The following is a 26,783-nucleotide window of genomic DNA, read 5'->3' on the forward strand; positions in this document are numbered from 1 at the left end:
ACTGGAGGAATGGCCTCTAGCTGAGACACATCCCAGAGTTGTTTAAACATATCAGAAGATACAACTTGAATCTGACCCCTGAGTGGCACCTTATAGATGAATTTCCTCATCTGTAAAATGGAAGGGTTGAACCAGATGGCCTCCAGGGTCCTTTCCGACTCTAAATATGATAACTTAGAGACACAGGGAAAAACAACAACTCTGTGTGACATTGTGGAGTCCAGCTACAATGGACAAGAGGGACCATGCTCCATGTTGCTTGATGTCTTAGGGACCAGACACTTAGCTTGAACATGATAAAAGACATGATGCTAAGTGACTGGAGATACAGTCCTAGTAAAAGAGGCCCACCCCACTCTGCCCCAATCGCCAGACTTGTACTATGGTCCAGGATGTGGGTGAGGTATAGGGGAACTGAGCTAATTGAGGGGATTAGGCCTGCAAATGGTTAATTGTGGGAATTGAGTAAACCTCACTGACTCCATCTTATGAATCAATGCTGGAGCTAGTTCAGTTCTCTTTCTACTCAATTATGGATCTAGTCCAAATTCTGTCTTGTAAGAAAACTTTATTCAATTGTAGGAATTGGGAGAAAACCTTATTGCATTGTTTGAACCTAGCCCTGTGTGGCTGGGAAGCTGGACACCTCTCCCTCTTGCTTAGAGGCCCTTAACTAAGGACTGATGAGAAACTCAGTCAGATCCAAAGACTGATGCAAGAAGTTTTCTCACAATTATACATCTCAAGCAACCCATATGTGTTACCTGAAAACTGGCTCCATACTGATCAATCACTTATTTTTCCATGTTCCTTTGATTCCTTACAGACACTTGTGGGGAATGGGACATCTCTTTTTTCTGAATTCAGGGAATCGTATCTGAATTGGAAAGTTCCTAATCTTTCATTCAACTAGAAATCAGGTTACTTAATGCCATATTGTTTCCTTTTAATTAATTGGTCTTATTTGATTAATTGTTTTTAATGTCTCTCCTTATATTCGGGGTCCAGGACTAAGTTAAGGAGGTCTGGACTGGGTTTGTTGGACAATTGCCATATATTGCTTAATAAATCCATGTGTTCAGAAGATCAAGCCTTTATTTCCTCAGGCATTTCATCTTTCACTCACCACAAGTGGAAGGCTAGAGGGAGAGTGATTTGTCAATATGGGCTAAATACATCCAGTTCAACCCTTTGTCCACTCAGAGAACACATTCTGAGTTTCCAATAATGAGCATGGGCTTAGGGTCAAAGTTGACATCTTTACCTAGGCAGTATAGTGACTAGGGTGCTACCTTGGTATCAAGAAAACTTGAGTTCAAATCCAGCCTCACACACTTACTAACTCAATGTGTGACTCTGGGTAAGCCACTTAACCTCTCTCTCAGCCTTAATTTCCTCATTTGTAAAATATGGATAATAATAGCACCTGACTCACAAGGTTATTGTGAGGCTCAAGTTAAATAATATACATAAAGTGCTTTAGAGATGTTAAAGCATGATATAAATTCTAGGTGTTGTTATTATGATGATCATTATTGTTGTTCAGAGACTCTAAAGTTAGAAATATTGAGAGAGACAGAAAGAAAGAAATATGCTCCACTATTGTGAGGAAGGGATGAAAGAAAGGAAGAGAGAAAGAGGGAAGCCAAGGCTCAGGGGGAGGGGAAAGGGAGAGATTATGAATGAACAGGCAACAGTAAGCCATATTCAGGATTAATGAGACAGATGGTAGAAGACAGAAAAGGTTCTTTCTTGCCCAAGTGAGTAAATCCTGAAGTTAGAACTTGAGCCCAATTCTTTTGTTTCAGAATTCAAAAGTTCTTCCTACTATATTGTACCATTGTTTTAGACATTAGGCAATGAGATTGAACAGATATGGAGTCAGAGGATTGGGGTATGAATCACGTCTCTGCCACCTCTTACCTACATGACTTTAAACTCTCAATTTCTTCATCTGTGAAATTAGGCATTTAAATTCTTAATTTCTTCATCTGTGAAATAAGAGATTTAAATGAAAGGATCGTTAAGGTCCCTCATGGTCCTAGATATTAAGACCAAGGGACAAAGTGTAAAAGGGATAAAAAGATAAAGTGAACCAGAAGGCAGAAAGACCCAGGAACACAAAGGTCCAAACTCTGGCTAGCTGCAGGATTCCCGTCTGAGCCTCCTGGTCAAACGAAACGATTGCTTGTGTCCTACTTCCAGTTTAGGACTTTGCGCTCTCTTTGAGTGACCCTTGGACTAGAAGCAGGTTGGTAGAAGCAGTAGGGCCGCCATAAGCCGGTTTTTAGTGGGGAGGGGGTTCCACTGGGAACTGAGATGGTCCCAGTGAGCAGCCAAGTCATTAACATTGGGCTTGAAAACAAGACTTTTAATGAAGCTAGAACGCCTGACCTAAGGGCAGAAAGACTAGGGGGAAGAGGCTTGGGGGAGGGGGAGCGATGTTAAAGCTGTGGATTTCTAGGATGACTAAGGCAGACACAAAGACAGGGAGAAAAAACAAGACACAAAGCCACTGTAAGGTAGAGTCAGAGATAAGAAAGATGGATTTACCCCCAGCCACAAAGACATAGAACTGATTCCAGCATTCAGTGAGACAGACTCAGATGCAGAGTTTCACACATACATAGACGTTCAGGGACATAGCAATCACTCACCCTGAGATATACACAGACATGGTGAGATTCATACACATATTGAGATAAATACACAGAGATTCCTCACATCCAAAGACACTCACATATACCACAATTCAGGCTCCCGGTTCAGTCTCTGCCCCTCCCACACCTCACAGTTCAATCAATCAAGTCCTATCTGAGGGCAGACCCCACCCCCCATTCCCACCCTACCCCCTCCAGACCCTGTGACTTGGGAAACAAAAAGATCTCTGGAATCTTTCTTGCTGGCCCCCCCCCTCCTTCTGCTCCGTTTGTGCCCCATTAGCTGAAGGAAAAGTTAGGTCAGACAGGCAGTTTTGGTACCAGGAAGGAGAATGTCCCGTGTGCAACAGTGCCTTGCGCTTGAGAGCCCAAACTAGAACATTGATAAACTCTGCTTAAGCACACACCTGCCCTGCCAACCCTCATTGCACAGGGGGCAGTGGGCCAGGCCAGGAAGACTTTGGTTCCATCACTATAAAAGGGCTCTCTCTGTGAGTCACCCTACTCCCCTGCCCCTCCCCACACAGCTCTGGCTCTGCTAGCACGTACAGACCGTAGGCACCACCACCAGGGTATTCACCTCCCAGTCTGCAAGCAGCATGGCTCCCCCTTGTCCAGGCTGGCTCTCCCTCTTGTCCCCAGCCAGGGCCCCCATCTTTCTGCTGTTGTTCCTCCTGTTTCTGGTCCCCTCCCACCCCTACAGCTTGTTGGGAAATGAAAGGGATTCATCTGAAGAGGAGGGAGATCCCCCTGGGGCAACAGATGTACCCCAAGAAAAGAAGCCATCCGGAGAAGAGGAACTTTCCAGTGAGGGAGATACACCTGGACCGGGTGAGCCATCCAAGGAAGAGGAGACACCCAGGGAGGAGGTCCCACCCAGGGAAGAGGATCCGCCCAGAAAGGAGGATCCACCCGTGGTTGAGGATAATCTTGGTCCCCACAAGAACATCCCAGGAAAGAAAGGTTAGTTAGTCTCTTTCTGCCTCACAATCACTCCCTTGTCTCACACCCTCCCCCAGGAGCTAAACCCAGGGTCCAAGTATTGAATTCCTCCTTTCACTCTGCACAGGGTGAGAAAGGCAGGAAAGAATGAGAGAGAAAAGAGTAGAGACTGCTTTATGTTGGGGTAGGGAGGAATGGCACATAGGGAAGAGAGGGGGAGGGAAGGAGAGGATGAGGGAAAGGGGCTTGGGGCTTTGCAGTTTTGTCTAGAACCCATATCTTCTGCAAGAAATGGTATACCTTTGTTTCCCTCAATAACTTTTTCTTTCTAAATATGTCGGGGAGAGGGAAAAGGGACGGGGAGAAAGGAGGAAGGAAAGAAGAAAGAGAAGAAAAAAGGAAGAAATGAAAGGGGTGGAGAGAGAAAGAGAAGGGAGAAAGGAAGGGAGAAAATGGGAAGGGTTGGAGGGGAGCAGATGGAGTGAGGCAGAAGAGGGAGAAGAAATGAGAAAGGAAGGGGAAAAGAAGGAGGGGATAAAGGAACAAAAACTAAGGAAAGGTAAAGTGAGGCATATGGGAGGGAAGAGGAGAGGTTAGGGGAAAGTGAGGAGGTGAGAAAAGAAAAGAGAGATGGGCAGCTGGGTTGCACAGCTGATAGAGCACCAGCCCTAGAGTCAGGAAGATCTGAGTTCAAATCCAGCCTCAGACACATGCTACTCACTAGCTATATGACCCTGGGCAAGTCACTTAACCCTGATTGTCTCAAAAAAAAAAGAGGGAAGGGAAGAAAAAGTAAGAAAGAATGTGAGGAAAGAGAAAGAAGAGATAAGGAGAAGAAAGAGGAAAGGGAAAGACAAGAAAAAAGAGATAGATGATAGATAAAGTCTTTATTAAATGCTTACTATGTGCCTGGCACTGTGCTAAGAGCTAGTGATACAAAAACAAGCCAACAAGGGAATTCCTACCATTATGGAGCTTATATTCTAGAGAGCAAGAACAGCATAAAGGGGAATTGCAAAGTGGGGTAGTACAGCATGGTAAGGAGATATGTGAGTTGTGGGGTATCCCTGGAGGCCTAGTTTTGTTAGATAGCCAGGGAATACAGGGTAAGGAGAGGAGATAGGGAAAAGGAAAAGAAAGAGAAAAGTGAGAGATGAGGGGAGGGAAGAGGAGAAGAGGAACAGAGAAATAAGAATGAGATGGGAGGAGGAGAAAGGGAAAGAAGGGAACAGAAAAAGGGGAGATAGGAAAGAAAGAAGAGAAAGGAGGGAGGTGGTGACAAAGAAAAAAGGGGACAAGAGAAAAGAAAAAGAGAAAGAAGGCAAGGATCCTCTGGCAAATAGTTGATAAAAAAAATGCCTGTTGATTGATTTAAAAGGAAGGAAAGAGAAAAAAAAAGGAGAAAATGAAGAAAGAGGAAAAGGAAGGAGCATTGAAATGGATTGACTAAGGTCACAGGGTTAGCGGCGAAAATGGAGATCAGAATTTAAATGTCCAACTCCCCTTTGTATTAGTCATAGGAAGAAGGTATTTACATAATGCTTTAAGTCTTGCAAAACACTTTAGTTTCCTCATACTGGGGTTCCCTATACATAACATCACAGAACCAATCTCCAACTGAGACTCTCAACAATCCTGGTACTACCAGCATTATTGCCTCAGTGATGAGGAAGATGAAGCTCAGAATGGCTAAGGGTCCCAGAGCTAGTAATTGTCAAGAGGCAGGATTGGAAAATAGGTTTTCCTAACTCCAAGCCCAGGGCTAAAGTCATGCCGCCTCACAAGAAGAGGGAGGAACATGAACAGAAATGGGAGGGAGTGGATGTGCAAAGCAGAGGGTTGGGAAAGAAGGTGAGGATGAGGCAAGCTGCTTTATCAGTACTGAGCCATACATTGTTGGCCATGGGGGAACCAATGTCCTCATTCTCATTCTTGTAGATGATGACCGTCAACACTGGGGCTATGGAGGTGAGATGTCACTTAGTCTTCTAACACCCGCCCCCTTCCCCCTTCCAAGATCCCCACCTTTAGTCATTCCTGAGACCCCACGGATCTTCAGGTTTTAAACTGATTATCAGTCCTTTCCTCATTCCAGCCTGGCAGTTGCCTCTATTCCTGAGCAACCCTGAGCCCCCACCACCTTCCATCTCCATTTCCTCCCTTTCTGCCTCCCATCATTCCTGCTCTCCTTTTCATCCCTCATCGCTTCCTCTCTCCACTGTCCTCTTTTCTTGCCTTTCTCTTCTTTATCTTATTCTTTCTCATATCGCCTTCCTTCCTTCTCTCTCTTAAGCCCCTCCGACATCCAAATAACCTGACCTTGCTCCTGCCAACTTGAGCCAATCACCCCGACCTTTGGCCCCCTCTAAACCTCTAGACCCTATCACTCTTCTCCCTTTCTGGCCCCTCCCTTACGCCCCACCCCCCTTTTCCTGACCCTCACTGTCGCTGTCCGCAACTTCTCCCTGATCTCCACCTACCCACCCGGGCGCCTTTTGGCCCGGTTCCCAGGCGGCCCCCTCTGGTCCCGGGTCTCCCGAGCCTGCGGGGGACACCTTCAGTCGCCAGTGGACATCCGGCCGGACTCCACCTACTTCAGGCCTGACCTGGTGCCTCCCCAGCTCCATGGCTTCTTCATCTCCCCGGATCAGCCTCTCCAACTGAACAACAACGGTCACACAGGTAAGACAAAACAGGCGGCTGCCCTGGGAGGGTGGGGCTGAAGGGGAGGAGCCATGGCCAAGGGTGGGATTCTGGAGGAGGGAGAGGGAGGTGCGAGTGTACCGGTGCGTGGCCACGGAAGACAGGGACCTCGAGCCAGGAGATGAGGTCTTGGGGAGTCCCAGATGCTCCTCTTTCCACTGTATCCTCCCCTCTCTTCCCCAGTGCAGCTAACACTGCCCCCGGGATTGTGGATGACACTGGGCCAGGGGACAGAGTACCGGGCCCTGCAGTTACATCTGCACTGGGGGGCACCTGGGGTGCCTGGCTCAGAGCATACTGTCAGTGGTCACCGGTTTCCAGCTGAGGTGAGCAGTAGGTTGAAGTCCGCGGTTGGGGTTAGGGTTAGTGGCGGCAGACCGTGGGAGGTTTGGTTTGGGGTTTTGTGGTCAAATGTCAGTTCTCATTCTAGATTCATGTAGTTCACCTCAACACCCAATATGACACGGTCAAAGAAGCCTTGGGACAGCCTGGGGGCCTAGCTGTGCTGGCTGCCTTCCTTCAGGTACTCACCCTGGGAATCCTGTGTCTGTAAGACCTTGAGCCTGGAGCCTGCAATCTCTGTACCCTATTACCCAGCAACCCTTGATCTGTGCATTCTGTGACACAGGATGCGTGATCCCCAGGGACAATCCAGATTGCTCACCCTCAGTCTTCCCTCTTCTAAGACCCTTGTTCCCTTCATCCCCAAATCCACAGCCTTTTGACTGGGATTTCCAGTTTCTGCACCCTCTTGAATGCTCCAATCTTTTCCCATTCTCTTGGGACCCCAGAACCTGGTCTGTAAAGGCCCTTCCCCCTTCCCTCCCACCTAGGTAACTTTCAGGAGGAAAAGCCTGGGGAGGTGGAGGGGATGGCATTGGATGGAAGTTCTACTGGGGCCCCTCTTTCACCAGGTCCCCCCCCAATCCTGGTCTTGTGTCCCAATGTGTGTCTCCCCCTAAGGAGGGTCCAGAGGAGAATGATGCCTATCAACAGCTACTGTCACGTCTTGGGGCAATTGATGAGGAAGGTTAGTTTTTGCCTTTGTCCATTTCCTCACTCCTGTCTTCATAGGACAATTCTTAGAGAGCCTGTTGTCTGATGGTCCCTTCCCTAAAGGGGCTCAGGTAATAGTTTAGACACTACATAATTAGTGGTAGTTTCATTACTCTAACATTAAGGAAGGCAGGAAAGAGACACCTACCAGTAAAGAAGTACAAAGAAGCAGCATGGTATAGGGTGTGGAATATTGTGGAATCAGAAAGACCTGGGTTCAAACCCTCTCTTTGATCCTTACTAGCTGTGTGACCATGGACATTCACTACCTCTCTGCCTCAGTTTCCTCATCTGTAAAATGAAGGGGTTCCACTAAATTGTCTTTACTCCTAGCTCTAAATCTGTGATACCCCAGGGCTTTATACCAACCAAAAAAACCGTAAAATCTCACAGTAAGTTTAAAATTTTCTGAGTGGCTAAGGGTTTAACTTCGTTAAGCACCACAATTAAAAAATTATCCATGTTAGGTGGATAGCTTTCTAATATGTAATGCATACTTTCTGGTCCTCTTAAACAGAGGGTACGAACAGAATATATTCTATCTTGAAGACTTGGTCAACATTTATTTTAGACTAGACCTGTGATTTTTATTGGTGTAGGGAGCTCCCTTTTCTAGGACAGATCAGCACCTGCTTTTTATTCTTACAAAGTTCCTTGGGGGCACTGAGGGATTAAGTGATTTGCCCCTACACAGAGCCAGTATATGTCTGAGGCTGAGGACTTGAACCCAAGGTCTTTCTGACTATAAAGTCAGCTTTCTATCTACCCTGTCATTATCCCTCTTGTGGTCATCATTAGGAAGACTAATTGTACTGTGCTTAGATGCCTTGAGGATTTGTTGAGATAGTGATAGGGTTGACTGCTCATGCTTAATTTGGGGACTTGGGAGATGAAAAGCAGCAGCACCTCTGGTTGGATGTGCTTTTTAAAGTGATTCTAGGGGCAGCTAAGTGGTGAAGTGGATAGAGCACCGGCCCTGAAGTCGGGAGGACCTGAGTTCAAATCAGACCTCAGACCAAACACTTGACACTTACTAGCTGTGTGACCCTGAGCAGGTCACTTAACCCCAATTGCCTAAAATTTTTTTTTAATAAACTAAAGTGATTCTGAAAAGAAAAATGATTCTGTCTGCCTCTGATGGTTCCATGCTGCTAGGGTACCAGCTTTCACTGCTGTCTGCTTGGCTGCTTTTAGGACCTCCTATTCCCACTTCTAATTTGTTTTTACTTAGAAGCAATCATATAACCAAGTTTATTGGTACTGTGCATAAAACAAGAGTAAATAGGTTCATAGAGAGGGTGTCTGTGTGGGTGGCGCTCCTGTACGTGGGCTTTATTGCATAAATCTTGAAATATCTAATTTGATTACTGAGAGATCCTTCCCCCCCCCCCCCATAGTGAAAGCTCCTTGTGTCTTTAAATGCTAAAAATGATCCAGAGTAAAGAAGTGATCAGAACTGGGTGGGGTTAATCAAGAAACAATTCTGGTAGGAGGCATGGGGTAAAGAATGCTGGACCTGGATTTTGGAGAGATCTGAGTTCAAATCCCCCCTCTGCCACTTACTATCTGTGACAATGGGCAAGTCAGTTAGATTCTCTGAGCCTCAATTTTCCCTACTGTAGAATGGGAACAACATCATCTATAGATAGTAGCTCAGTTGTGAGGATCAAATGAGATTATATATGGAAAGCATTTTGCAAACCTCACAGCATTAAATTAGTATTATCATACTCAGAGGAGGAATGTCTGGTGTAGGATGAGATTCTGAGCATACTTGGTACAGAGAGAGACAGAGAGACAGAGACAGACTCAAGTAAGACCTGAGAAAATGGAGAGAGGGCCAAACTTCCCATGATGATCTCCTGTGGGTGACTGCTCCTTCCTTTTGGACAGATTCAGAGACGTGGGTCCCAGGGCTAGATATATCTGCACTCCTGCCTCAAAACCTCCACCGATATTTCCGCTATAAAGGGTCTTTGACTACACCTCCCTGCTCCCAGGGGGTTATCTGGACAGTGTTCAACCAGACGGTGCTTCTGAGTGCTGAGCAGGTGGGTTTATAGGAGAGCATGGAGCTGTGGCCGGGAGAGGGAGAGGCCAGAGCCCATGCTCCGGGAACATGTAGGTAGAAGAAAGGGGAAAGGGTACATTAGGCCTAAGGAGAAAGATTGGGATATATGAGGTGGGGGGCAGCAATAGGAGAGGTGAAGAGGAAATAGAGGGGGAATGGGCAGTGTGGTATGTAGATAAGGCAGGTGTCTGGGCACAGGGAGTGGTGCTGTTAGGCTCATGATGCAGTGAGTACCATTGAGGGTCTCTGGACATGGGGAATAGGGGTGTTGGTGGAGAGTGAGACTTCTCATCTCCCCTTAGTTCCCGTGTTTGAGTCCTCTCCTGTGACTTACCTATGACTTTTGACCAAATCATTCCATCCTTTCCTACCAACCCTATTCCTGTCACCACCAGCTCCAGATTCTGACTGAATCCGTGTTGGGCCCCATGGGCTCCCGGCTCCAACGGAACTTCAGGTTAACCCAGCCTCTGAATGGAAGAATGATTGAAGCCTCCTTCCCTACTACCATTGCCAGCAACATGCCACAGCACCCCAGGGGCCCAACTGCTGAGCCAGGTATAGCCCCTTTCCCTGCATCTGTGGATTCCTGGGTCCCAGAATCTTAGCTTCAGGCTCTGACTTTGCCATCTTCCTTTTCCCTCCCATTCAGTGCATGTGAGCTCCTGCCTGAGTGTTGGTAAGTTTTGGACAGAAAAAACCTTTCTTCCCCCTAAGGCCTAAGGATCCCTTGTGGGCTTCCTCTGGGGCCTTCTTAGATGGCTGTGGCAGTAACATTGGCCAAGAAAATGGTCCATTTTTCTCTTTTTACCCTCCTCTGCTATCACCATCTTTGACCTAATTAGGAATCATATAATTAGCCCCCAGTTTATCCCTATTACTACCTCCAATCCAGTGACCTGTAGAGCATGTCTACTCTGATACTTCCTAAGGGTGTGTGTGTGTGTTGTGTGTGTGTGTTCTGCTGGGGTGGAGGATTGGTGATAGGAAGGGATGACAAAGAGGAATTTAAATAAAAAAGGAAAAGTTGACGTTCCTGAGATTTCATGGGAAAGGTTAGGGTGTCTGTGGATCACCTGGTGCCAGTTTGAATCTCTGAGGGACCTCAGAACCATTTTACACATGGGAAAACTGAGGCCCATAGAGCTTAAATAACTTGCCCAAGGTCTGATAGGTTGTAAGCCTCAAGAATTTGAACCTAGATCCTCTGACTTCAGAGGCAGGGCTCTTTCCACTGTATTATACTGTTAAGTGTTAACTTTGCTGTTCCTTCCCCTTGATCCCACCCCTCCATCACCATTTCCTGCCCCCATGAACATGTATGACGCTTCTTGCTCCATTATCCACACATAGCTGAAAATCCTGCCCTTTTAGTTAGTGTCTGATTTTTTGGTTTTTTTTTTTTTGGTAGACTCTATAGGTAATTCTTCATAGGAGACCCCAGTACATAGATTAAGTTGTTAGTTGCACCAAAGGCTTGGATAGGATTAATTAGCTTTTCATGGAAAAGGCCCAATCTACAATGACCTTCTTTTTTCACCTAAGCAGCCTCCTTCTCTCTTGTATCCATCACTCCCACCCCCAACATTTCTTTGCTACAGGTGACATCCTGGCCCTGGTCTTTGGACTTCTCTTTGCTGTCACAAGTGTGGCCTTCCTTCTATACATGAAGCACCAGAAGAGGTAAAGATGATATCATTTTTGAGTCAGAAGGAATTTTAAGGTCATGTAGGACAACCCCCTCAGTTTACAAATGAGGAAACTGAGCCCCCAAGAGAGGAAAAGCATCCATCATTACACAGCCCCTGTTAATATTATCTTATGTCCCTTGAAACCCAGTTCCTCTTTCCTTATTTCATTCAGCACCTCTGACCTCCCTCCCTGTTCCTTATAATTCCATCCCTTTACCGTACACATTGTTTAATTCTCATCTTGTATGTACATTCTGGACAACCCCAAAGCTTCCTCTCTTTATCCACCATCCCCTGCCCCCAGGGCCTTCGCCATCTTAATCCAGCTGATCCCAGAATCCCTTGGGCCATTTCAAGAGAACATGCAAATTCCCTGACAGCCTAAGCACTGATTATATTGGCTTATGATTAGCATTTGACCCTGACCCTCTCTGTTTCTTAGGCCCAGCAGTGTTGCCAAAGAGAATATCATCTACCACCCTACAGAGATGACAGAGACAGCCACCTAGCCAGGGCTGCAGATTGAGAGATTGATCACAGAGTCCCAGACAGCTGGGGGTGGGGATGGGCTCTTCCCCAGCCACTTCCCTTGCAACACCCCTATATTTTTTTTAAATAAATGTTTCTAATAAAATACTCCAAAGTCTCATGTTATCATCCAACCTTGGAGGAGGGGAAAATGGGGTTGATTCCTAGTCATTAGGTAGCTGCTACTTGTCTCTGGGAAGACACAGGGGAGGGAGATTCTACTGAAAGAAATCTTCCTTACAGGGAGTCGGGCTAATAAGAGTAATAGCTAACATTTACACATTGACTTAGAGCTTACAAAGTGGCTTACGTGTGCTTGATCCTCATGACAACTGGGTAAGTCCTGTTATTATCCTTGTTTTATGGAAAAGAAAATCAAGGATGAGAGCGATGTCAGTGATTCATCTGGGGTCACCTAGATAGCAAGTGTCAGAGGTAGGGTTCAAATTGAACTGTTCTAAGTGCTAAATCCTATGATCCACTTTTTAGATGTCTACCTGAATAGGTTCCTCTTTCTATAACACCCACTGCTAGATGATCTGCAAGGTCTCTTTCAACTCTAGGGTTCTTTCAATTGACCTGTTCCTGCCTTAGGGAGATACTGTTCTGAAGAGGAGATATATAACCCCAACCCTCTAGGATTCCTGGGGCTTATTGGGTAGGGTAAAGGAGAGACTTGGTTTTGACTACATCAATAAAAAACCAGAAGTAATAGTAATTAATTCAGGAAGATACCAGGAACTGAACTAGATAAGCTTGGTGGAGACAAGGGGGAGATGGCGGACGTCACTTCATGAAAGAATCATGGGTGGTGTATTTTTTTCTCCTTTTCCCCTGATTTGGTATGAATCTGTTTAGTTTCTCGCCATTTCAAATCTTGCTTTCCAGTTCAGTTTCCTGCCTATGACTGGCTTCGAATCCCTCAGTGGGATGTGGTCCTCTCTCTTCCCCACCCTCCCTGGTATTTGATGTCTAGGGCAAGAGGGAAGTCCCAGGAAGATCAGAGACTAATGTGGCTGTAGACCTGATTGTTGAGAATGCAACCTGAACATTCTCTTGGCTTTATCTGGTTGCTTCTCCTGGAGATTAAGAGTTTCCTTCCCAGACAAAGGTTCCAGGTCCTCTTTTCCCCCACAACTTCCAGTGAAAGGCATAGCTAGCCAGCGACCAAGATCCTCTGGGTTTGTAAAGCAGTCAGGTTATACAATGAAGTTCTGCCCTCTTGTGCTCACATCCTGGCGAGGCAAACCTCCTGGACAGCCTTTGAAATCTCCCCTTCCTCCAGAATGGTGGCCTCATCCCATTGTAATCAGGAGAATTGAAAGAGAATCTGGAAGGACTTGACTCGGGTGTTGCTAGAAAAACCATTCAGGCGTCTGTTCCAAGTTCCAGAACTTTCTAACAACCCTTTCCTCTTTCCCTATCAAGAAATAGCACATGTTGGTTGAGATGGTGGTTTTAATGGGTTTGAAGTGCAGGGAAGAGTGCCCTGAGCAGGGAGGGAGGGAGGGAAGTAAGGGAGGGTAAGGGTAGGGGCAGCCAGGTCCACCTGGGCTGGGCTGGGCTGGGGTCTCACAGGTTGTTGAGTTCCAGCAGCGTCTGGTCCAGTGTCTGGTGAATTTCTACGTTCTCCTCCTTGGCACTGGCCAAGGTCTCTGTGAAGGGGGTGAGGAGAATGGCAGACACACAGGGAGAGACACAAGGGAGTATGAGGGGAACATGGTAGTGATGGTGTGAGGGCATGGGATACATGGATTGGACATGAACGTTAGGAGGACATGGAAGACAAATGCAAAGGGGAACAGGACATATAGCAACAAATGTGAGGGAGATACAGAGAAGCATGCATGACACATTGAGGCAGGAAGTTGAAACACAAAGGTGACATGGTGGAGATGGGGAAGGGAAGACACACAGATGGACAGAGAAGATGGGGTGGGGTCACGGGAGATGGGAGGATGGAGACAGGAAAGTGAAACAGGAACAGAGACAAGACGATTTAATTAGTCACCTCAGACACCAATGCCACCCCACCCTATATGTAAGGGCTGGAGAAGACAGTTGCAACCTGTTTTATGTATTTAAGTTCCTGAAAGAAGAAACTGAATCAGTTTAAAAAGACAAAGACAGGGACAGGCTCAAAAGCAAAAGATGGATCTTCAGAATAAGGAAAAGCTTATGCCTTTAGCATTTGAGAGACTGCCTCACCCATCCCTCCCAGGATAGCACCTCCCCCTTGCGCACTTAATCCATTGCCTTGGGCCTCAGGCAAGGTTATGACTGGGTCCATTGGGTAAGTGTGAGTGCACAAGAGTGCTTTGTGGGAGGGTTGGCGTGATGCTAGAGTGGGTCATGATAGTGCTCCATGAGATCATATGGGACAGTGAATCATATGGGTATTGGGGGGTCAGTGATATCCACGCAAATTATGGTGAAATGGAAGGTGACAAAGGTATTCTATGGTAGGTACTGGGGTCAGTAGGGAACATAGTGGTGCTCTGTGAATTTTTAAGCAGCTTAGGTCATAGGGATACAATGGGAAGATTAGAGGGGTGCTTGGTATGGAGAATTATAAGGGTGAGTAGAGGTCACTGGGAGTGCTCAGCGATGGGCACATGGAGTATCATGCTAGAGGGGATGGTGAGACAAACGTGGTGCAGTCCAAGTTGAAAGTTTATTAAATAGCAGACATAGATGGATGGATAGTGAATGGCAGGTGTGGGTGGGAGTGGGGCAAAGGTGGTTCTGGCCAGACACCCCCCAGCCCCAAGCCTGACTTTATGTGCATGGTCAGCAGCTTTGACTCCTCCTGCTCCACCTCCCCATGAGAATGGAAAGAAGATGAGAAAAGAGGGGTAGAGTAGAGAGAGGGCCACGTCCAAGGATTTGGGGCTCAGGTCTTAGAGGGAGGTGATGTCATTGAGGGCGTTGTCCAGCTCTTCACTGATGGCCTTGTACTTCATCTTCTGAGCATAGACCTCATCTGGGGTGTTTGGGAGGGTGTCAGGGTCGGGGTGGGGTAGGGTGTTGGTGGAGGGATAGAGAAGGTGAGATAAGGAAGGGGTGGGAAGATGTGCAGGAAAGGAGGAGGAAAGGAAGAGAGTGGGTAAAGGAAAGAGAAAAAAAATGAAAGTCAGAGCCAGAGAGAGATAGGCCAGAAAATAGTCTGGAAAATTAGAGTTCTGGTCTAGAACTCCTTCCTCCCCATCCCCAACCTCCCAGTTCTTCCCCTCTGCACCTAAATTGGTCTTTCTCCCTTCACCTGTCCTCTAAGGGGCTTCTGTTCCACTCAGGTAGCTTCTGTGTGTGTGTGTGTGTGTGTGTGTGTGGTTTGTTTTTTTGTTTGTTTTTATAGTGTAATCCCAATCTCAAAGACCATTGGTGTGGTGCTTCATTCTTATTGGTGAAGATCAATGCCCAGTGGCGAGTCCCATACCAACGGGCTTTAGGACTAGGGTTACAATAGAGAATATGTGGGTGGGGGCAGGTATATGGGGGAAAAAACTTGGGTTCTAGATGTTTACAAAAAATTGGATATTCTACATTATTTAATTTATATTTAAAAGTTTCCAGAAGAAGAGAAGGTCAAAACTCCTTGAGAAGCCATTTGGCTCTTACCAAGTGCCAACACTGTTCAGCAGAAACCCAGGGGCATTACAATGTAGGGGGCTGCTACTCTCTCTAAAGGAATGAGAGCCCAGTAGCCAAACAGGATATCCCAACAGAGTAGGGGTTGTTTACTTGGGTCCACAAATTGTAAATATATGCATATGTATACATATATATATATATATATTATATTGATAACTATTTCAATTTAATTGAAATCCTATATATTTTATGTTATGTCTTTAAAAGTATCATTCTGAGAAGGCATTTATAGGCTTCACCAGACTGCCAAAGGGGTCCATGAGAAAGAGAAGTTTAAGCCCCTCACCTCACCTTCTAACAAAGGAACACTAACTATCACAGGGATCTAGAGTCCAGAGGCACCTCAGAGGCCATGGAGTCCAATCTTCCTCCTCATTTTAGAGCCGAGGGGCCTCCGAGGGAGACCTGGCCAAGGTCATACAACCAGGAAGCCTCTGACTCCGGATCCTTGCCACCCTACCATGACGATTCGGTGGCAGGTGTTAATATTAAGTTTTAGTTTCAGTTGTGAGGTAAATAGGGAGCGGCTTTTTTCCTGCTTCCAAGGGATTGGAGAGCTGGCAGGCTATCCACCAAGGAAGAACAGCCTTTGAATCAGAAACAGGATTTTAAAATTCATATGTTGTTCGAGCTGGAAGGGACCTTCTAGGGATTAGTTCAAACCCCTTATTTTTAACACACAGGGAAACAGGTTCAGAGAGGTAAAGTGATTGTTCAAGGTCACACAGCACATTAATGGCAGAGTTAGGTTTCCAACTAAAGCCTTTGGACTCCAGTGATCTCTTTCCACTTAGCTTAGAGTAATTAATCACTAATCACTCGTTAACTTGTAAAGCCTGAGCCAGCAGCTATAAAAAAGAAAAGCTTCGAGAGTCATAAAGGCCAAAGCTTGTCCGGAGGCCAGGAGGCAGGTTTTTTTGAAAGTTGAAGGACTTAAAATAAAAAGGAAAATGAAGGTTTATCTAAATGATTGTTGATAACATTGGGTATCTAAGCTAAGGCAAGTACCAGCCTGTACCTGGCTACTTGTGTTTCTTTAAGTTTTATTCTTAGTATTCTTTTAGAGTTGAAGTACAAGCACTGGGAATTAGTGTTTCCTCCAAGTGTTTTATTTTTGATAAAGGGGCTTTATCTCATATATCTCTACCCCTATACCTCATCTTGGTGTGAGGGTGACCCTGGATTCTTGCTGGATAAGCAAAGGCAGTACAAACTCTGGTCATCTTACCCAAGCTAGAGAGGGTTCTAGTGAATTAGTATCTAAAGGAGAAATGGGGTTCAAACACAAGGTTCTTGGAAGGGGTTCCCCTTTACCTTCCAGATCATCAATGGTTTTCTCCAGCTTTGCCACAGATCTCTCAGCAAACTCTGCCCTGGTCTCAGCCTTGGTGGGGAAGAGAATTGGGGGAGAGGGGTCAGACACTCTGAGGGAGCCCCTCTCTTTCCCTCTGCCTCACTCCCAGGCTGTGCCCCAGGGGTCTATTACTGCATGCAGTGGGGCTAAGGATGGTGTCATGGGTTTGAGGAGGTGAGCACGGGCAGGTTGGGTGGGAGGGGAGGAGGGAGCTCTCACCTCCTTCAGTTTATCTCCCAGCAGTTTAATCTCCTCTTCATATTTGTCTTCTTTGGTGGAATACTTTGGGGTAACACAAAAATACTCAGTTTCTGTTCCATCTCCCGAGAGGCCTCTTATTCTTTCACTGACCCTTTACAGGCTACTTCTCTTGCCCCCTGTCCATCATTCCAGGACACACAGTATACTTTCTTCAGTGGCTCCTATCAGGCTTGATTCTCCCTTCTCCTTGGGCCCAACTCCACCTACAGAGGTGGGCTATGACTCCGTTGTCCCCATCCTCCATCTCCAGTCTTCTTCTTTATGGTGTCACTTCCCCTGCCCTATCCTTAATCTCTCTTGCCCTCACCCTGACCCTCCTCACTTCCTTCTAGTTCTCTCCATTTCATCCTTAAACAACCCATTCTCACTGCCCCGTCCTTGACGCCCTCTCCCGCCTCCTCTACCTTGTCCGCTTGGGCCTCCAGGGATTTCAGGTTGTTGGTAACAATTTTCAGTTCCTCCTCTAGGTCCCCACATTTACTGTTCAGGAGTGGGGATGAGAAGGAGCAGAGGAGACAGTGGGGGAGACCGATGGGGGGGAACACAAAGGAGAGTGATGGGGGCAGGGTGGAGAGAAGAAAAACAGGAGAAGACAGGATTGTGAGAAGGGGATTCAGGATATCGGGAGTGGAGGGAAGATTGTGGGGAGAAAGGAACAAGAGAGCAGATAGATCTGTCGTATCAAGCCTAACTCAACCACCCAGTCCGTCCTGACTCCCCCAAGCGGGTGGCAGCGCAGCCTGAGGTCCAGTAGTGGTGAGCAGTGAGGCAGTGGCAAGGATGCAGAGAAAACCCAGAGCTACTGCCCAGCCAACCCCATAGGCTGCTACCTCCTCCTCCGAGGCTATCAGGGACTTGAGGGCCTGGTCCATGGTTCGGAGCTCTTCTTCCAGCTGCCGGGCCCGGCTGGGGGGCCATGGTGGGGCAGGGAAGCAGGTGAGTGTATGGGGAGGGGGACAGGATAGAACCTATCACTGAGGGCTCCCAAGCCTGTAATATGGAGTCCCAGGGACCCCCCACCCCAATCCTGGATCCTTGTTCTGTCACTCCTGGAGCCCCTCACATCCCTTTACCTGCAGAGGTGAGCCCCTCCCCCCACTTCCCTCATCCCCCATGAATGCCCTTACTTTGGACATCCATTTCCTCCCCATGTCCCTCCTGGCCCCCTCCTCACCTCTCAGCCACTTCTGCTCTCTCCTCTGAGCGCTCCAGCTCCCCCTCCAGGATCACCAGCTTCCGGGCCACCTGAGGGACAGGGTGGGGGACCCAGGCTATATCTGAAGGTGTCATGGGGATGTTGGGTGGGCGTGGGGTCCGAATGGAGGAAGGGCTGGTGGAGACTAGGAATTCCAGGGAAGAGCTGGGCTATCGTTGAGGGAGTCTGGGAGGCTCTGGGGGTGCTAGGGAGCATCGGGTGGCCTTTACCTCCTCGTATTTTCTGTCGGAATCCTCTGCAATGTGTTTGGCTTCCTTTAGTTGCATCTCCTGCAGCTCCATTTTCTCCTCGTCCTTCATGGCCCGGTTCTCAATGACCTTCATTCCTCTGAGTAGAGGAGGAGAGAAAAAGAAGGGCTCAGTGTTGGGAGAAGGCCCTTGGCCTTTCCTCAGGTCAGTGGGCCCCCTCCCCTAAAAAATCAACAGTCCACTGACCTCTCGCTCTCATCCGCTGCTTTCTCTGCTTCCTCCAACTTCTGAAGAGCCGTGGCCAGACGTTCCTGGGCCCTGTCCAACTCTTCCTCTACCAGCTGGATACGCCGGTTCAGGGAGGCCACATCTGCTTCAGCCTAGAGGAGGTAAGAGGTTACAGGTTAGGGATACCATGCCTATGGCCAGTTGGGGTCAGAGGTCACAAGATCTCAGTTCATTCCCTCCCCCAAGGTCTTGGCCAAATATACTTGTGGGTCTGGCCAGAAGGAACCCAAGATTTGCATTCCTCAATCTGGGACACAGACCTCCTTTATGCTACTTGGAATAGGCAATGGTGGGGTCTGATCTGAGGACCAAGGGAACACATAGCTACTGTCCTTACACCCATTTCCTGTTTCCTCTCCATCACCTACTGGAGCTTGGATATTCTTTATGGACACAGGATTGCTGAAGTGTAGTGGGGATAGGGGCCTTGACGTTGAAATTTGACACAAAGCCTCAGGGTAACTTACCCTGGGCCCCAGAAACTTCTGACTCTGAACTCTGAGACCCTAGGCTAAGCAGACCCTAAAGAATACATTTTGTGATGGGGGTGAACACACAGGGACCCTAACCTGCCCTACCTTTGTGACTGACCCCTCCCCATTTCTACTTGTCCCAGGAGAAGAGGCTGAGTGAGCCCTGCCTCTGTCCAGGAAACCTCAGGGCAGAGCAGGGACTTCTCAATTTTGCATGACATCATTGATGCCAGATAAATTCTCTCCCTTAACTGCAGGGCATGGAATATAATATTCCGGAGGGCAAAGGAGATAGGATTACAATCAAGAATCACCTACCCAGCAAAACTGAGTATAATCCTTCAGGGAAAAAAATGGTCATTCAGTGAAATAGAGGACTTTCAAGTACTCCTGATGAAAAGACCAGAGCTAAATAGAAAATTTGACTTTCAAATACAGGACTCCAGTGGAACATGAAGAGGTAAACAGGAAAGAGAAATCATGAGAGACTTATTAAGATTGAACTGTTTACATTCCTGCATGGAAAGATGATATTTGTAACTCATGAGAACTTTGTCAGTATTAGGGTAGTTGAAGGAAAAAAAATATATGTATATATATATAGATAGATAGATAAAGGGCACAGGGTGAATTGAAGATTAAGGGGTCATATCTGGAGAATAAAATTAAGGGATGAGAGAGGATGATACTCGGAGAAGAAAGGTAGAATGGGGTAAATTATCTCACAAAAAAACCAGAAAAGTCTCTCACAGTGGAGGGGAAACAGGGGAAGGTGAGAGGGAATGAGGGAATCTTATTCTCATAGGATTTGGCTTAAGGAGAGAATAACATACACATTCAATTGGGTATGGAAATCTGTCTTACCCTACAGGAAAATAGGGGGAGAAGGGGACAAGAGAGCAGGGGGATGATAGAGAGGAGGGCAGATTGGGAAAGAGGGTAATCAGAAGCAAATACTTCTGAGGAGGGACAGGGTCAAAAGAAAGAATAGAATAAATGGGAGGGCAGGATAGGATTAAGGGAAATAGAGTTAGTTTTTCACAACATGTCTACTATGGAAGTGTTTTGCATAACTGCACATGTACAACCTATATTGAGTTGCTTGCCTTTTCAATGAGGGTGGGTGGGGAGGGAGGAAGGGAGAAAATTTGGAACTCAAAGTTTTAAAAACACATGTTTTAAAAAAATGTTTTCACATGCAACTGGGAAATAAGAAATACAGGAAATGGGGTACAGAAGTCTATCCTGCTCTACAGGAAAATAGAAGGGGAAGGGGATAAGAGAAGGGAGGGGGGAGAGATAGAAGAGAAGGCAGACTAGGGGAAGGGGTATTCAGAATGCATGCCATCTTGGGGTGGGGGAGGGGTAAGGAATTTGGAACTCAAAAACTTGTGGAAGTGAATGTTGAAAGCTAAAAATAAATAAATTTATATTTAAAAAAATAAAATAAATTCTCTCCCTTAAGTAACTTGTAGCCACCAGAATATTTCAGCCCAATGCAGAAACCCAGAGAATCTGAAAACTCAGAGACAGAGGGAGAAATACTAAGACAGTGAGATAGAGAAAGATGCAGATACTGAGGTAGACAGAAACTCTCAGATGGTAGCAGAGACCTTGTGATACTGTGAAAAAGAATGACAAAGCAATCCTAAGACAGAGATGCTGAGAATAACCCACATTTGTGGGTTACAAAGTGATTTCCTCACAACATTATGAGGTAAGTAGTGGCTCTTATATCTCTTTTACAGTAAACAGACTCAGAATTGCCTTGGTCACAGAGCTTGTAAAAAGTCAGAGGTGGGACTGGAACCTAGGTCCTTGGTCAAAGGGCCAGGAGCCACCAAGATATTAAGATAGGCAGAGACAGAAACACAGAGATATTGAGATAGCACCAAAGAGAGAGACACTGAGACAAAGAGATATTAAGGTATTGAGAAAGAGAGACACAGTCACTGAGAGAAACAGGAATGGGCAGTGAAATACTGAGCAAAAACAGAAGCAGACATAAAGGATGGGAGAGGCAGAAAGGGAGAGAAATAGAGACAGAGAGAAAGAATAAGCTAGGCTAGGGCAGGACAGGAAAGACAGAAAGGTTCAAAAGAAGGGAGAAGCACCAAGAGGTGACCACTTGGCAGGAAGGACAGGCTGGCTTTCAGTCAATATCCTCCATCCAAGTCCATATGATATTTAGGTTTCATCTTCTCCTGTAATGACTGAGAATGGCCAAGACTTGGCCTTTCTCCCTCTAGTTAACAGCCATGGCCCTCTGTGGTTTTGATAGTTTTTGTTGCTTTATAATTCCCAATTTATCGCCACCTATGACTCCAATACCAACTAACCTTCCTGCTCCTGTGAAAGGGGGAGATCTGGAAGCAGCCCTTATATCTTCCAACCGGTAAATCCTGAAAGGTCTCCTCTTGGCTGCCTCGTCTCCCAAGTCTCTCAACACCCCTGCCTCCATGTACCTCTCATTTCATTTTTTTTCCCATTAATTTATTTATTTTTAGTTTTCAACATTCACTTCCACAAGATTTTGAGTTCCAAATTTTCTCCCCATCTCACCCCTTCCCTCACCCCAAGATGGTGTTCATGCTGAATACTCCTTTCCTTAATCTGCCTTTCCTTCTATCACCTACCCCTTCTCTTATCCCCTTCCCTTTCTATTTTCCTATAGGGCAGGATAGATTTCTATACCCCATTGCCTGTATATCTTATTTCCCAGTTGCATGTGAAAACAATTTTTAACACTCTCATTTCATTTGAGGGAGGGGGCAATTAGGGGAAATTGGAGGCAAGGAAATGATTCTCTGGGAAGGGATTCTCTGGAAGCAGATACTTTCTTGGAAGGAGACTCTCTCTGGGAAGCCAGGGAGTCCTTAGACCACTATCTACCCCTGAAATGCATGGGAGTAATCTTGATTCCATTAGCCTGTTTCACTTTATTCCTTTCAGCCCCTACCATGTCCTCTCCAGGCCCCACCCCCTCGCCCCAGCTCCTTAGGTTTCCAGGCTAGCCTCCAGTACAGGGTCCAGGGTTATTTATAGGGTGTCAGATGGCTGAGGGGTCGTCTCCCCCCATCCCCCCACCCAGCAGCTGCAGGTCAGTCCCTTCCCTAGTGGTCCAAGCTTGATATGGAACCAAGGGCGTAGGCTGGGGGAGGGTTTTGAAAAGTGGTTGAAGGGGACAGGGAATAGAATATTGAGGGATTTCAGAGTATAAGTAATAATTAGCAATAAATTAAAACCATTAATAATAGCAGTAATAATAGGATTAGCAATCTCTGGCTCATATTAATAATAGTGGTTGACATTAATATAGTGCTTTAAGGTTTACAATGTACAATATCTCATTTGATTCTCTGATGAGCTAGCTACCACATTCCCCATTTTACAGATCAGGAAACTGAGGCTCAGAGAGGTTGAGTGACTTCTCTATGGTCTCGATGCTAATTAATTGTTAGAGGAAAGATTTAAACCCAAGTCTCTCCTGACTCCAAATATAGCTATACCACATGTACACCAATGTATACAAGTAATTTTAATGTACATTATCTCATCTGAACCTCACAACTGCCCAGAGGGAAGGCAGGGCAGAAGCTATTGTTTCATCCGATAGAAAAACCAAGGCTTGGGGAAGTTAGTTGCCTTACCTAAAGTCTCACTGCAAATTTGTTTCAGTCTCTTAGCTCATAGTCCAGCGCCCTATCCTTTAGACTATGATGGGAGGTCTCTGTTAGGCAGGGATATTAGTGAAGTGGGGTTGGTGCAGGGCTGGCCAAGTTGGCTGCCTCAGCACCCATGGGTCCTGTGTTCCGCTGCCCTGGGCCCTGGCAAGACCACGGATCTGACAACTTAATGAGGGTAAATGAGGAAGGGAGTACGAGCCCACTGAAGGGCAGGGACAGGACCCTAGATCAGTCACTACCCCTGGCAGTAGGCAGCCAGAGCCAGGGGTCAAGGCCGGGGAATTTCTAGTAGCCCCTCAGAGGCTGTCACTCACTCATGTAACCTGACCCAGAACTTGATCCTTTGATCCCTGGTACACCCTTCCTTCCAGTCCCTATCTCTGGGTTTGTTCCTATCTCTGTAAGCTCCTCTTTCCCTGCCCTCTACCCTGATCCACCCCATATTCCTGTGTTCCTTCCACGTTCAGTCATATTCTCCATTATGCATTGGAGATTATCTGTGGCAGTGGTTTACTTCTAATTTCAGATAATCTGTCCAACTGCTCCCTTACTCTAACGCAGATTAATCCAAACCAGACTGTGGCTCTTGGGGAGAGTCTGGGGAGAGCCCTGTATTCTCTTCCTCCCTAGACTGACTGACCTGTGGTCCCTGCTCTTTGCTTGCTCCACACACATACTCACATCAGTGGCTTTTTTCTCCGCCTGCTCCAGTTTCTCCTGGGCATCTTTCACAGCCTCGGAGTACTTTTCCACCTCATCCTCTGTCCCCTTGAGCTTCTTCTGGAGTCCCTGCTGCTCTTCTTCCAGCTGGGAATAGACAAATCTCCATCAGGTTGGGTGGGACAGCAGGATCAGGGCACAGGAAAGAGTGAGTTTGAGAAGGGGGGGTGTCGTCAGTTTAGGGGAAGTAGAGTGGCATAAGCAGGTGAGAGACATCATAGAGTCCTGGAAAGGTCAGGGAGCCTAGATAAGATCGAATCCAGAGGTGGAGAAGCTGCAGCCCTGAGGCTACATGTGGTCCTCTAGGTCCTCAAGTGCAGTTTGTTCTGTGAAGTTTGGATTCAGTCAAAGGGCTGCACTTGAAGACTAGAGGGCCACGAGTGGCCTTGAGGCCAAAGGTTCCCCACCCTTGATCTAATCCAAACCCCCCAATTTACAAATGAGGAAACTGAGGTTGAGAGGGTCTGTAGACCTGGCAGAATGGTGAGTGATGTTAGAGAATAAGGATAGCTTTATGGGGTATGTATAACAACATGATGGTGGGCATAGAGATTAGGAGGTATGTAGAAGGAAGAAGATTTTATGCCTTGGGGTGTGTATATATGGTACTGTAGGAGAAGGTCCTGGGTTGGTTGAGTAAGATATGACAGGGAGTAGAAAGAGGTATAGGAGTGGGGGAATGGAGATCTTGGAGGTAGGGCAGGAGAATGAGGGAATTGTTTCAGGTAAGTCAGCAAACCTGGGGTACCTATCCTACTTCAAAGATAATGCCTCTGTGAAGGGGGCAAAGTGAAGATTTGGGGAGTCATCTGCAGCTTAGGGATGATGATGAGGTTAGAACTGAAAAACAAAGAGGGTGTGTGTGTGTGTGTGTCTGTGTGTGTAGTGGGTGGGTATCTGTGCATCTGTAGGGTATTTGGGATCCCCAGATGGGATCCTGAGAAAACTGGAAGGCAATTTGGACAGTTTGAGTGGAAGGATTGGGGGCCCACATCAAGCATCCTGGATGTGGAGGGATGAATTCCAGGGTAATTTGGTGAGAGGTCCGAAGGAGGGGGCTGAGACAGCCTAGGATGGAGTATTTGGGGAGGGGACTGGGGGCTCAAGACAGGCTGAGGTGCTATAGGTTTGGGGACACACAGTCCAGAGTTTCGGGGCCCCACCTGCTTGCAGCGGTCTTCTGCTTGTTTCTTGTCGGCTTCTGCTTGCTCGGCTCTGTCAATGGCATTCTCCTTATCAAGTTTTAGCATCTGCATCTTCTTCTTGATGGCGTCCATGGCTGCGGCTGGTAGTGGGCTGGAGAGGCTGAGCTAGGGCGAATGGGCTGTGCGGACCGGGGTCGGAACGGGCCAGGCAGACGGCTGGCTGTATGGACCAGGAGGCACTGAGACGTCCCAGCCCGGAGCCACCGCCTAAAAGGCGGGGAGGGACCGGGCGGAGCCGGGGACCCGGGACCCTCCCCCACTAGCCGCCCGAACCTTGTAGGGGCAGAAGCAAGATCTGGGCAAAAGGGGGAGGGGCAGAAACGAGGTGTGCGTGGAGGGGTAGGGGAGGGAAGCAGGCTGGAGGGACTTTACCTCTTAGGCCCCTACCTTCACAGCTGCCCCTTTGGATCACCCCAAACTTCTCTGACACAACTGCCCCCACTCTTAGTCCTTCCCTGGCCCCGCCCATTGTAAATGACCTGGGCTGGAGGCTTGAGGTCTGGAGCTGTGACCCTGACCCTCGAGGAGGCTAGGCATGGGGGGAAGTGGAGTCGGGGAGAAGCCCCCAGGAACAGGACAGTATGCTCCCAATATGGGCAGGGGGGCTCCGGGGTCTTTAAAGGAAAAAGCACCAAGGGTCAGGGGTCCGGGCTGAGTGACACGGGGCAGCTGCCGTCTGAGGCCCCTGGGGCTATTTCGGGGCGTGAGCTCACGGCAGCTGGCGGGGGGGGGCAGTCACTCCCCCCTCATTCCCCTACCCCCGCCCTCGGCTTACAGCAGTCGCTACCCTTAATTTAGATATTATCGCTAAATCCACCCCGGAAAGAATGTCTCCTGGGAAGCTGTCAGGGGACGAGCAGCGCTTATGCCTAGCCTCCGCTCTCCACGTGCCTCAGTTTCCCCCTTGAGTTTGGTATTCTGTTGAGAACGAGAGAAGAGCAAGGAGCAGGAGGGCAGCTGCGTAGCGCTGAAACCTCAAACCTCGGTTACTTCCCTTGGCTCACCTCTCTTTTTTGGGACTGGCAGGGAATGCCTTTGCCAAGGATCTTAGGGCGAAACTGAGGCCAAGAGGGGCGCGAGGCAAACACCGGGGGTTGAAATCCGACCGGGCAACCTGGGCACTCGAGGCGTCCAGCGGGGGCGTGTGATCCTAGCCCGAGAACCAGTGCCCTTCCCGCCCAGACCCCAGGCGGCTGGCACGACACTCGCGACGGATCCTTCTCGGTGGCAGTCCGGCTTTCCCAGACCTCCCAATTAATGGCCCCTCACGCGGGACCACAGTAGTCCTCCCATTCCTCTCTGCTGCCTTCCCTTCCCCCTTCCCTCACTTTTCCTCCCCTCCTTCCCCTGGCACTGGGACACGCCCCTCCCTCCACGTGCCCCGCATTTTTTCCACGATGCCTCGGGCTGCCGGAGCCCTTCACCCCAGTTCCGAATCGGTGATTGCCAGGAGCCGGGGCTCCACCTTGGGTTTCTGTCCCTGGAGACTGTCATGGGACGGAATCGCTCCACTCTGGTCTCAGGCCCCCCCACCCCTTCTCTTCCTCCCCTCCTCCTCTCCATCCCACTCTCTCCAGCTTATTCCCCCTCCTCCCTCCCATTCTCTCCGCCTCTCCAGCTTCGCAGGCCAACTTTGCTCTGAAATTTCTTTTCGGCCCTTTTTTGGGTTCATTTTCCGCGGAGAGGCGGGGCCAGGCTAGGGCGGAACGGGGGAGGTACTAGTACCCAGGGAGTCTCCTCTATGCCCCGCTCCCCATCTCTGCTCTTACTCTAGCCAATAGGGGAGATCTCGGAGCAACCCCTCAGAAAAAGGGGAAGCATCTTCGGAAGCTAGCCTGGGTTGGTCATTTGATCTTCCCATGAATTAGGCTAGGAGACCCTTCAGGGACCAGGGCTTCGGTGGGGGCCCACGGGGAAACCAATCGTGGTCTAGAGTTTCAGAAGTCGGGGCGGGGGCGAGAGGAAAAGCTGTTTTTATGTATTTTTAGTCTTAATCCCAAGGATGATGAAGAAAGAGAGGATGGCAGGATTCACAAGAACTAAGCAAGGTGGGGAGGAGGGGGCTGGAGAAAGTCAGTGCAAGCTCAAGT

At 47.8% G+C, this 26,783-nt stretch overlaps 2 protein-coding genes across 4 annotated transcripts; one reads left to right on the forward strand and one right to left on the reverse strand.

Annotated features, from left to right (window-relative positions):
* The first annotated feature begins 2,933 nt into the window (after positions 1-2,933).
* CA9 (carbonic anhydrase 9) lies at positions 2,934-11,759 on the forward strand. 2 transcript variants are annotated; one of them, XM_020977077.2, is made up of 11 exons: positions 2,938-3,623; positions 5,541-5,570; positions 6,114-6,284; positions 6,489-6,631; positions 6,736-6,828; positions 7,269-7,335; positions 9,255-9,412; positions 9,828-9,990; positions 10,085-10,111; positions 11,034-11,115; positions 11,566-11,759. In XM_020977077.2, the coding sequence occupies exons 1-11, from the start codon at positions 3,260-3,262 to the stop codon at positions 11,630-11,632; spliced, it is 1,365 nt and encodes a 454-aa protein (XP_020832736.1). In that variant the 5' UTR covers positions 2,938-3,259; the 3' UTR covers positions 11,633-11,759. The 2 variants fall into 2 exon arrangements, with proteins under 2 accessions (XP_020832737.1, XP_020832736.1); XM_020977078.2 differs by lacking the exon at positions 10,085-10,111 and having other exon boundaries at positions 2,934-3,623.
* Positions 11,760-13,091: 1,332 nt separating this feature from the next.
* Positions 13,092-24,907, reverse strand: TPM2 (tropomyosin 2). 2 transcript variants are annotated; one of them, XM_020977080.2, is made up of 9 exons: positions 24,652-24,907; positions 23,450-23,575; positions 18,568-18,701; positions 18,343-18,460; positions 18,092-18,162; positions 17,322-17,397; positions 16,876-16,938; positions 16,617-16,686; positions 13,092-13,306 (listed from the first exon to the last, which is right to left on the reverse strand). In XM_020977080.2, the coding sequence occupies exons 1-9, from the start codon at positions 24,763-24,765 to the stop codon at positions 13,224-13,226; spliced, it is 855 nt and encodes a 284-aa protein (XP_020832739.1). In that variant the 5' UTR covers positions 24,766-24,907; the 3' UTR covers positions 13,092-13,223. The 2 variants fall into 2 exon arrangements, with proteins under 2 accessions (XP_020832739.1, XP_020832738.1); XM_020977079.2 differs by lacking the exon at positions 17,322-17,397 and adding an exon at positions 17,748-17,823 and having other exon boundaries at positions 24,652-24,899.
* Positions 24,908-26,783: the final 1,876 nt, after the last annotated feature.

The sequence above is a fragment of the Phascolarctos cinereus genome, unplaced genomic scaffold, assembly GCF_003287225.1.
Source record: "Phascolarctos cinereus isolate Bilbo 61053 unplaced genomic scaffold, phaCin_HiC Scaffold_4;HRSCAF=312, whole genome shotgun sequence".
Taxonomy (NCBI): Eukaryota; Metazoa; Chordata; class Mammalia; order Diprotodontia; family Phascolarctidae; genus Phascolarctos; species Phascolarctos cinereus.

What these genes read in the sequence shown, in the direction of transcription:
- TPM2 (XM_020977080.2), bottom strand. Translation starts at nt 24,765, where the DNA reads ATGGACGCCATCAAGAAGAAGATGCAGATGCTAAAACTTGATAAGGAG. An exon ending in CAGAAGACCGCTGCAAGCAG is followed by an intron (nt 23,576 to 24,651) that starts GTGGGGCCCCGA and finishes GTCTATTCCCAG; the next exon opens with CTGGAAGAAGAGCAGCAGGG. An exon ending in CGGAGAAAAAAGCCACTGAT is followed by an intron (nt 18,702 to 23,449) that starts GTGAGTATGTGT and finishes TACCTCCTCTAG; the next exon opens with GCTGAAGCAGATGTGGCCTC.
- CA9 (XM_020977077.2), top strand. Translation starts at nt 3,260, where the DNA reads ATGGCTCCCCCTTGTCCAGGCTGGCTCTCCCTCTTGTCCCCAGCCAGG. An exon ending in TGCTGGCTGCCTTCCTTCAG is followed by an intron (nt 6,829 to 7,268) that starts GTACTCACCCTG and finishes TCTCCCCCTAAG; the next exon opens with GAGGGTCCAGAGGAGAATGA. An exon ending in TACATGAAGCACCAGAAGAG is followed by an intron (nt 11,116 to 11,565) that starts GTAAAGATGATA and finishes TCTGTTTCTTAG; the next exon opens with GCCCAGCAGTGTTGCCAAAG.